The sequence below is a fragment of the Nymphalis io genome, chromosome 15 (assembly GCF_905147045.1).
Source record: "Nymphalis io chromosome 15, ilAglIoxx1.1, whole genome shotgun sequence".
NCBI lineage: Eukaryota > Metazoa > Arthropoda > Insecta > Lepidoptera > Nymphalidae > Nymphalis > Nymphalis io.
The window spans coordinates 1276250-1288451 of NC_065902.1; the positions used below are offsets into that span (position 1 = coordinate 1276250).

The following is a 12202-nucleotide window of genomic DNA, read 5'->3' on the forward strand; positions in this document are numbered from 1 at the left end:
ATTATTGTAAAAAAAATAAGAAATGGGTGGTACGTATCCAGAAAAAAATGCACAAAACCTCACCACTGATAAAGTGTGTGCAACAAAGCGTACTTAAATAAAATAAAGAATCATACCAGTAGAATCATCTAGACGAAGGTCACTACATCACGTACATACAATACGATCAGAACCATCTGGACGAGATTGCTCCCGTTAAACGAACTTAATTTAATCTTTGGATTTATTGCCTGTATTCTAGACTTTTCGGCGCTTTTACGATGATTTTATTTCCTATCTTATATTTTAGATATGACATCATATTTTAGTAATCTTAGTCATACAACGTTCACTGTTTTATTAAGATTAAGTTTATAAGTTGGTTTACTATCGATTACAATGAGTTAAAAATTATAATTATCAAACCAAGTAACGTTTTAAATTAGACTGTTTTATTGAACTTTGAAATATCATCATTTTACTTGGAAAAAACTATATGCATTTAAAAAGAAAATCAAAAATAAATAAAAACAATGGATATTAATAAAATATTCCCTCTTATAGATACAATATCAACGAACCATACTCACTTCTGACCGTTAGATTGACTCTATCAACGTATGCAGTTTCATTTTCCACGGCACACTCGTATAGACCTTCGTCATCGACACCCACCTTTTTAAGGAGCAGGCCACCGTCACCCTGAAACAAAAGATCATTTGATAACTTAAGAAGTTGTTAACAAAGGAATATAAGGTCAATAGGAAAGACACTCTTATCCATATTGGTTATATTTATTAGACCATATATGTATAGACAATTAGTACATTTTGTTAATTTTTAGGCTGTTACCGACTTAAAAACGTGAACTGAAGAGCAGAAAGTCGCAATTTCAAATCAGGACAAGTATTTTAGATTATTTTTCAAAGTTTTAAATTTTTGTTTTCAATTTAAGTGCTGTACTGACTTTCTTAAAAAAAAAACGCAGTTTCAGCAGTAGTAGAAAAGTACAAGATTGGACACTGAATCTGATGAACTGTGGGATATTCATATGCTGTTACCTTATTGTTTAATTAAAAATATATTGCAGACACATGCAACTGGATTAGACACAACTGTATGAAATATAAAGGATTGAATAGACATATGAGCGGAGTGAACGCGACAGAAAATCGTCAATTTCAACTGTGTGACAATATTGTACTACCGGGTGTTTTTTGTCGGCGAGTCGTTTAATTCTACAGATATGACTATAATATCTACACATGGAATACTGCGTCATGTTAACCTTCGCTTTGCGCGCTAACCGAGATGTTTTTAATGTCTTTTATCTACTTATTTTTAATTTTAAACGTTGAACATATTATCAAGATAATAACACAAAATGTATATGGGTCATTATTTATTCTAAACATTATAATATTATTAGTGATGTAGGCTTAATATTATAATGAAACCCAATTATATATTTACTCTTAACATTTAAATATATTTTTTTCTAGTTTAAGTGGCCAATTTATATAAAAGTTTTGCCTAGTCACAACCGTTTGGAACCAAGAGCGGTATTGTATTATATACACAGACATCGGCCTTGCAGTGTTGCCTTGAACGACGATCAATATACACTCTATTCGTCGCTAAAACTCAAAAAGTACACGATGACATTCCGCAGGTCTAGCTCGTGTGCTGAAGGAGCTTCGATAAGAAAGTAACGCAACACCGCGTTTGTGAGGCACAGCGGGACAAAGGGCTCTTATAATGAGTGCGCTAGAGGTGTTACACTTTCTATGAGAACATATCTCTGGAATCTGTTTTGTGGTAGAAAAATAAATTTTTATTTTGTATTTTTTTTTAAATTAAATTGAGGATTTGTCGTTGCTTGAATAAATTAATCGCATTACATAACCTGGATTAAAAGCATCACAGCCAAATTAAATACACAAATCTATCATTTGAGTTTTGATGGATTTTTTCCCATCTACTGCTGGACGAAAGCCTCCCCTGACTGAGGAGTCAGTTATTAGTTATTTCAAAACGTTACTCTGGGCTAAACTATAGAACCTTGGGTAAAACCTCCTGTCCTTGGGTAATTGCTCCAAGTTGCATAGTTTATAAATGATGAGGTAATTTGATTCGTCTACAAGTTATCAATTTAGTAAGACATTTTTAAAAGAAACTTTTAATTGTAATATTGCTCTTAAAAAACTATTATTATTATTACTTAAACAAAAAAAGTGGAGAAAATTATGCATTTTCACAAGCACGCAAAAATTGTAAACATTTCGGAAAGATCGGTTGCATGGCACTAGTTTAAAATTCAATTGGAAGATAAGACTCCCACACATGAGCTTTACATTTAATTGAAGCTGTAAAATACGAAAATTTTAATAAAGCAGATTTCATTAGAAATAAATATTCATAAATGTCGCTACTCCATAGTTCGTTTTAAAAATTAGTTATTTTAATAAAATATAACTTTATACATTACCCATCCAAGTTTTAAACAAAACAGATACAGTTTCTAACAATAATTTAAATTCGTCGCAGCTATTCAATAAGTTCTTTCATTGTCATTGTGTCGAGCGAAAAAACAAAAGTGAATCGATTTTCAATTTCCGAGCGTAACGTATTATTGAAAATGATTCGTGACGATCAAATGGTACTTATCACAGATATGTATGCTATTTATTATAATTATACAACAAAGCCTGAACGTTACATTTACGTTGTATATGCCAGAAATGGTATGTATCAGTTTCGTTTTAAACGGGTAAGGCCAGTGAAAGGGTAATAAATATTAATATTAAAATACATATATTTATTTATTAACCTTTAATAAATAAATAGAGACCTGCCAATGTATTTAATTGAGGTTTCGGCCCAGCCCGGAGTTAACAAACTGACAGCTTTAACACTTCCATGCCTCAAAAATCACGTTTAGCTTGTGGTGCGGTTGTGATGGTGGTGCGATGGTTTATCATAAATTCTACCGCGAAACTACATTTCATAGTATTTGCGTTTTCATTAGAAGGGTTAGTAAGCCAGACTCTACAGACACATGGGGTATGGGGTATGTAAGTATGATTAATATTTCTTAAAGTCCCAATGTCTATCGGCGGTAGTAGCACTGATTACCACCAGGTTGCCACCAGGTCTTGCCTATTTCACACAAACTGTGACCATTCGAATGTTTTTGTTGTATGTTTTACGTGCGTCCTGTGTGTGTGTGTGGGTGTGCGGGTGTGTGTGTGTGTGTGTGTGTGTGTGTGTGTGTGTGTGTGTGTGTGTGTGTGTGTGTGTGTGTGTGTGTGTGTTAAGCATTCGACAAATGATTAACTGGGAAGTTTGTTAAGTGTGAAGCGCTTATGTATTTTATTATGCAAAGTTCGTAAAAGTATGAAATATTCAAAGTTATGCAGTTCAAGTTGACGGTAAACAGGGAAGTTTTATTTGTAGACCATGATAGACCAAGTTAGCATAAAGTGACTATTTACTTGAATCGTTTGAGCTACGTTTATTTGAGAAGCGGCAGCAGAGACGAAATATCGTGAACTCGGGCCAGTTTATAACATTTTCATATTCGAAAATATGTCAAATGGAACTAACTAGAAAAATTACTCTTATATCAACGTAAAAATAACAATTATTGAATAAATTACTTCTGTAAAAGTTTCATTTATATGCAAATTCCTTTAGCCTTGTTGTCACGTCTATTAAAAGTAAAAACAATTTTTAACGCCACTAAAATAACTACATTAAAATACATAATCAATATAAATATATCATTTATTGCTATGTATGGAGGCTTTATAACGCTTTGACTAGGCTTGCGATAAAAATGGTCGTAAATAAATTATAGCCGACAGTTAATATCGGTCGCGACACGAAAATAAATACATGGCACAAATTATAAATGATGACGACACGATTTTTATTATCAAATTAAATTTAACACACTGAAATCCGAATAGCTTATTCGTGATATTATTAACTTATGCATATTATATATTCTGAATAAAAAATAGTAGCTAATGTGACGTAGCGAGTGCACTTCGATTATTTTGTTTCAGCTAAGTGGTGTAATCAAAGTCGATCTCATACATTTTTTTTTAAATAATGTATTCAGGACCACCTTATGGTAGGTACCTCATGACCACCGCGTAAAGACATTACGCCAAGAACCTTGGAAACTAAGATTTATATCCGATGTGCCTGTAAATGGGACATAAGTCAACCTTACAACCGGAACAACAATATTAAGAAATGCTATTTGGCGGTAGAATATTTGATGAGTGGGTGATACTAACCCAGACGGGCTTGCACAAAACTCACCAAATAAACTTGTACAGCATAGCCGCTGTTAGAAATCTAGTTCACTAGATAGACTCTCGTTATCATTTAAATAAGTTTTAAGTAAATAAACTAGAAAATAGATACGGCATATAAATAAACAAACACGTTACCCAATCATTAGTCGTGTTCATTATTTTTGGGTAAATTTATTTATGAAACGCAACCAAATGTACGGTTACTTATATAACATCATTGTACAATTTTGTAAACGATGATTAACGACCGGGTTACAGAAAAGGGTTCATTTTTTTGGGTCATCCGTTATTCAGGTGAGCGGGCAAAGCCTTACGACCTGGAAAGTCATCCTGCTCTGCTAGAATTCGTGTAGAAAAATAACAGGTTTTTAACTAGTCATCGTAAGTGCCACTTGATAATAGCGTATTAATACTTGTTAATTTGAATGAGTTTCGAGTTTTAACTGTTCATAATTGTTTGCAAGACTTTTTAAAAACAGACTTAATTTTGCTTCTGAAATCAAACTAAGTCCAATAATCTTTTTTTAAATAATAATTGTTGCCAGCTGCAATAATTGTCTATTCCGTCAGAAATTGTAGTGTAAAATATATAATATGTCATCATAAATAATATAAGTTTTTTTTTAAATATTTTTCACGCTCTGCAATAATCAAGAGATTTACGGCCAGTAATAACAGCGAGCGGGAAAACATTTCTGCGAGTGACAGACGATCTGAGGCGTTGGAATATTTAAACCCAGAATGCGTTTTTATTCATATATACCATAGAGTTTTGCATACGAAGAAAATTCAATTAAAAACTTATCATGGCTAAAAGCAGCGAAGTATTTTTATGCAACAAGAACATTAAATTTTTACTAGGAACTACAAAAGTTTTCTACTGTTCCTAGTAAAATTCAGTCAGTACTTGGAACTTTTGTTTTATTGTATTAGGTAGGCAGACTGGCAAGCATGCCACCTGATACGTGGTTACCGCCGAACATAGACATTGGCATTGTAAGTAATATAAACCGCTACTTACATCGCCAATGCGCTACCTACTTTAGGAACTAAAATGATTTATCTTGTGCCTGTAGTGACTCACTTCAAACCGGAGCACAATGTCTTTGAGTATTGCTGCTTGTTGGTGGAATATATGATGGGTGGTAGGTACCTACCCAGACGAGCTTACACGAATTACACCAAGTGAACACAACTGGTTTGTCTCTTCCAGTTTTCAGCTTTTAGTACACAAACCGCAATTTTATAAAGATAGTTTTGCGGTAGATTCCAGTATAATTAATGAATGGAACATCTAGTCTAGATTCTAACCCGTGAAAGTAGCTGTAATCAGTCAACGCCTTCATGAAGGATCGTGTTTCGAGTTTTTACAATAAAAAATAGCAACGTGGTCTTTTTGTTCGTGTTGTCTTTTATTAGTTTTAGATTTTCTTCGTTTTAAAATGGCATCAACTAGGCACGTTAGATATAAAAAATCGACACTATTTGACTCCCGATTACCATAAAAAAATTATTAATCTCGCTAATAGATGGCGCTGTTATACGTCAACTTATATACAGTTTACGGTTTAACCGACCAGAGAGAAATGAGAATACACACAGGAAAGACCACGTCTGCAAGTTTCTGCGAGTATTGTATAAATAAAGATAATTTATATAAATTCATTACAAATCGTGTTAATTATATTCCAAGTAAAATAATATACCCGCATTGAATGATATATTGAAGGAACATGGTCATTTGAACTAATTACGAAAATACACTGAATAGAGAAATATATTTTCGCCAGCTAGAACTTTTAATAAATGAGCCGGTTCAAGATACACCCTCGACCTCGATGCGGACGGCGCTCGCGTTGGCATTTCCATAGCAAATATTTAATAATATTATCCAACTTAAAATCCCCTTGTAACCGTGATTGCTGGAGTTAAGTGGCTGTGAAACTTTGACTTTAAGCTTAAGTACGCTTCATCAAGCTTAATTAGCAATGATGACGAAATTGTTTTAATCTATGCTAATTCATTTATTTTATTTATTTATTAATCCTTTATTGCACACACTACAAACATTTAGTAACATATAATAGCAAGTTGAACATATAATATGCAAAGGCGGCCTTATCACTTATAGTGATCTCTTCCAGGTAACCTCTGTAAAGTAAGTAAACTAGTAAATCTCAATGTACACTGTTAAATGATCACTATACCAATATTATAAATGCGAAAGTAACTCAGTTCGTCTGTTATGTTTTCATTTCTGAATCACTGAAACTATGATGAAATTTGGTATGAAGCATGGTTGAACTCTCAAATGAAGGACATAGGCTACTTTTAAATAGCTTACACCGCCCACCCCACAACAAACGAGCCACAACTAGTTTTCGTCGTCAATCATCGATTACTTTATTTAAATACATTTTGTAAGAAAAAAAATAACATTTTGGAATCGATATATCTAGTTTTATAAATATTAAAATCTGGTCTATAAACTAAAAAAACAGATTACTATAAATCGAAGCATTTTTATTATTGTACATTGAGGAATTATTACATGAAATTCACGCTTGTTAAGTAAATAATCAAAATTTACAACGGGTGAAACTGCGAAGCGAAAGTATTTATACAATAACATTATATACCAAAACCTTCTCCGAAACGCGCTGAGTCTTCTGGTATAAGTTTTATGTATGATGGTTTATTATTTTTGTATAAATATATTAAATAAGATTAATATTACATCAGTAAAAACCGAAATTTATTTATATAATACTGGCGAACTAAGTCATCCAGTGAGGTCGATGCGTTCTTTTTCTGTCGCCAGTGACCTTACTCAAGAGTGCTGTGTTCGACTGCCGTTGACATGATTATTTCTTTTTAGTTAAGTATAGACAAGACAATATTTATCGACCATTTTTATTTAGTTCAATTTATTTGAGATATAATTAGTTAAAATGTCAGTTCTATGAAACATCAGGCGAATTTTTGAGGTACATATTTGGTTGCAATTTTTTACATGTATTAAATAATGATTTATATTAACAATGTGTGTTATGAGGGGGGTTACATAAAAGCAGCCTATGTCTGTCCTTGGAATCAAAAGCTTGTTGCATACAAAATTTCATCAAAATCACTATTATTATCTACTACTAATTATTTTAAAATAATAAATTTATCAGTTCAAATAGAAAATAGTAATAAATTTTGATACTTTATAAAAAGTTATAAAAGTTCAATGACTTTTCATTTAAGCCACTAGACGAATTCCGGGACACGCATAAAAAATAATTGTACTTAATTTTCATTTGTAATGGTCGCTGTCGCTGGAGCTTTTATGTTTACGTCTGGACGTGCGTGACTCAGCCAGGGAAGGGCGACGTCGTCTACGCACCTCCCCTAACATCTTAGGGTATTAATCACATTTAGAGATACGTCATAAAGTGAAACTCCTTTACCGTCCGCATTCAGTTACATAATTTACAAAACAAATTTTAAAACATTTTCTTAGATTACATTTATGTAATTTGCAAATAGAGTCATTTCATTTAGAATTATATACAAAAAAAATATTGAACAATTTTATTTAAGAAACAACAATATTTAATTAGCTAAGAGTCGCAAAAAGTTTGATTTTGATAACAAGTTTTTTTAACAAAAAAGATACAATATTGTCTTGTTTCAATATATAGCTATTAAATTAAATAGATACATACGAAACCCCTTTTGTAACGAAAAATACCCTGACAGATCACATTTCTTGCAATAAGAGGGGAAATTTGCGGTGATTCAGATTCTATTCGACCTGTTCCGATAGGGGACGCTTTGATGACAAATTGTTTTGCAAGAAATGAAATACGTACATATAATATAATACACTCGAGAAATTGGGGATACATTACATATTAATAAATTATTTAAAAAAAAATACTATTAAGAAATACTTAGTTAATTTCAATATAAAAATTTAATAATTAATTATCACCTCTTTTTCGGTGTTATTGTCTGGTGGTATTGTTATTGCTGTCCGGCTGTCTCAACCTTCAAGGTTGAGAGAGCCGGTGTAAATGCAGAATTAAGATATTTAAGATCCCGTGTAAGGAAGGATTTATTTATTTTTGCAATGTTTCAAGTGACCGCTAAAAATCAGATGACACTTTTAATTGTTTCTTTATTATAAATAAACCAATTTTAAGTAGCGTTTAAGCCGAGATGGCCTAGTGGTTTGAACGCTTGAATCTTAACCGATGTTCCGGGTTCAAACCCGGGCAAGCACCACTGAATTTTCATGTGCTTAATTCGTGTTTATAATTCATCTCGTGCTTAACGGTGAAGGAAAACATCGTGAGGAAACCTGCATGTGTCTAATCTCATTTAAATTTTGCCACATGTGTATTCTACCAACCCGCATTGGAGCAGCGTGGTGGAATAAGCTCCAAACCTTCTCCTCAAAAGGGAGAGGAGGCCTTAGCCCAGTAGTGGTACATTAACAGGCTGTTACTGTAAGTAGCATTCACGTAAAAAAAATACACTACAGTAGCGATATAGATTTTTAAAAGTTTGTAACAACCAGATTCCGGAATCTGGTCGCCAATTTTAATATTATCTGACAATATAGACTATATTGCCAGTGTTGTTATTTGAAAATTATAAAAACAAAGTTATTGCTTGCAATATACAATAAACGTTACTCTTGTTTGAAATAAATGTAAGCAATTAAAAAATATATATAAACTTATTTAACAATTAACTTAAACACGCATACCGATGCTTTGTCTGTGGAATTTCAATTTTGTATCATTCGAAAATCGATCAAATCGAATAGCTCGATTCGATTTTCATTCGTTTCGGAACTTGAATCGTATTATTTTATTTGAAATCACGTACCAGTCGCGGTTTAAATCATTTACTTCCCAGCTCTCATTTATTTCTTCATTTAACTTGTTATTTGCAAGAACCAAACAATGATTTCATGTTCCGTGAAACAAAAGTTATTTATTTATTCCTGATGATGCAGCAATATAATCTTAGGTATAATGTGAATATAAACCTTAATGATACGTAATTTTGTGGAAATATAAACAAAAATGTTTCATCGTACTTTTTTTTTAGTCTCAAACATACATATTCTGTGCTCATAATTTCTCTGAAATAATTAATAGGTAGAGAAAGGTAGGCGAGAAAACTATTAGCTTCTTGTGCACTTAGGTCAATGTATTCTGGCGCAGGTGTTAAAATATGAATAGCCCGAGAGCTGAGAGGACTGGAATACAAAATTATCTTATTAAAGTTTGCGCATTGGCGCTCTAAGGGATGGTTAGTATTTATACTACATACTATCAGTTGGTCCATATACCAGTCTGGGTAATATGTAAGCTATTTAAAAAAAACAGGTTTCATTATCTATTGCCTTGGTGATTACTGTTCCTGCAACTGACGTCATTACAGCACTAATTCAAACGTGTGAGTTCCGACGTCACATAAAGGCGTAAGTTCAACAAAGCTAGTGTATACATAAATTGCGCCCGCCCGCAGTGCCTTCAGTGTGCAGGTGCTCCAACTTTATTGAAGTTATTACCGCAATGTAGTAGTTGCTTAACTTTTACGATCAAACATTTCGCTATTATGAGATTGTGTGCATTTATTTACAATGAAACCCCTAAGGACAGTGAAGCGGAGTGCACATTTATGAGTTCAAATGCTCGATAGTAGAATCAGTTTAATAAAGATAAAATACTCCAAACCATCACGTAACGTGTAACCAAGCACTCATTTGTTGAGTGATGATACAGAGCCCTATTGCACATACATTTATATGCCATATTTACTAATTTAATGATTGTACTGTGATAAGGGAATATAATGCTATATTCTTAGACGTTCTTACCAAACTTAGTCGTTAAGCGAGCGGAACGTCGTCAGGTTTTTTTTTTAAACTTATTGCAATCTCTAGGAAGATGAGTTCTTACCACTTAAGTAATTTAAATAAATAAACAAAACTTTTATGTAAGTATGGAGTTTGATTTTACCTGTTAATAATTCAAACGATGTATTCTTTTTTTAAACGTATAAAATAAACGAAAGTTTAGAATTATTCAGTCTGTATCAGTAATTTTATCTCGTTGAAAGCGACTAGGGCCTTTTTGTATATATATATAGTCATAGATTCAGTCGGACTGCGAAATATTTATCATGAATTACTTTCTAATGATCTAATCAATACTTTTTAAATTACTCTATATATATTCCCGAATGGGCCATCTCGAAGTCGAGATGGCCCAGTGGTAAGAACGCGTGAATCTTAACCGATGAACGTGGGTTCAAACCCGGGCAAGCACCTCTGAATTTTCATGTGCTTAATTTCTGTTTATAATTCATCTCGTGCTTTTCGGTGAAGAAAAACATCGTGAGGAAACCTGCGTGTATCTAATTTCATCGAAATTCTACCACATATGTATTCCACCAACCCGCATTGGAGCAGCGTGGTGGAATAAGCTCCAAACCTTCTCCTCAAATAGGCAGAGGAGGCCTTAGCCCAGCAGTGGTACATTTACAGGCTGTTACTGTACTTTACTTTTATATATATTATGTATAGAATATAATAATTTGTTTTCGTTGTAGACAAAGAAACATTTTTTTTGACATCATTAATAGCAAACGAAATATTGAGTGTTTTTAAGTAAGGTTTCAAGTTTTAATCGATCTTTGCATACACATTGAGCGGCGAGATATCCACCACAAGGTCTGATATTAATTTCAAACACTATCATTTGAAAAATAATTTGCTTATATTTTTAAAAGAGCCCGTTTTATGTAAATTAAGAATAAAGTGTTCCACTGAGCATACTCATCGTATTAAATATACGTAATTACGGCTTATTTTACTGCTATTCATAAGGTGTTCATCATTGTTATATTCACTGAACGGTCTGCTATACGGAGATATACATATGTAACTTACTTACTACTTACCTTATTTATTTATTTATTTATTTATTTATTTATTTTTTTATAGAATAGGAAGGCGGACGAGCATATGGGCCACCTGATGGTAAGTGGTCACCAACGCTCTTAGACATTAGCATTGTAAGAAATGTCAACCATCGCTTACATATCCAATGCGCCACCAACCTTGGGAACTAAGATTTTATGTCCCTTGTGCCTGTAATTACACTGGCTCACTCACCCTTCAAACCGGAACACAACAATATCAAGTATTGCTGTTTTGCGGTAGAATATCTGATGAGTGGGTGGTACCTACCCAGACGAGCTTGCACAAAGCCCTACCACCAGTTGAATACAACAAACAAAAGTTACAATATTACAACATAATAACACATAATATAGGCTAAACAAGATTATTGTACTTTTAATGCAGGTAATTACAGCATTCTTATTGTTAATTTTGCATCAAATGAGTGACCAAAATATGACATTAAGGTTAGTAATCCAAACAATCTCTCAGTACTGATGCATTGTACATTGGAACTTTCATCGTGAATGCTCCTAAGTTTCAAATTGTATGGATGTACTGAATGCGATTAATTTTCCAATGATGCGAAATTGTCAAAGCGCATAGCTCTGATTAATTACCCACCGACTAGCATCAAATAACGCTTTGTCTCCCGACTGGCTATCGTGTAGGTATACTCTCTGTTGGCTACATAATTTATCAAGCTTCGTAGCGCATCGAGGCTGACGCGACCAACGTCGCGTTACGCAACGCAGTGCAACGTTGCGCTACGCCACGTTCATGTTAAATTACACTGATACCGACAGCCGATATGGTCCAGAGGATACCTTTGATCATTTCAAGTCAACAGTTTATCTCCTGTTAATTAAACAGTACATTTGTACATATTTTCAATCAAGATAAAAATATATTTAATTAAATATATTAA

General features: G+C 33.1%; 1 protein-coding gene across 2 annotated transcripts in view; it reads right to left on the minus strand.

Annotated features, from left to right (window-relative positions):
• LOC126774059 (uncharacterized) overlaps positions 1–12202 on the minus strand; it is a 70800-nt gene that overhangs the window by 22202 nt on the left and 36396 nt on the right. For both annotated transcript variants that reach the window (XM_050495398.1, XM_050495399.1), the window contains one exon: positions 570–681. In XM_050495398.1, coding sequence (XP_050351355.1) covers positions 570–681 — 112 coding nt within the window. The remainder of the gene's footprint in view (positions 1–569; positions 682–12202) is intronic.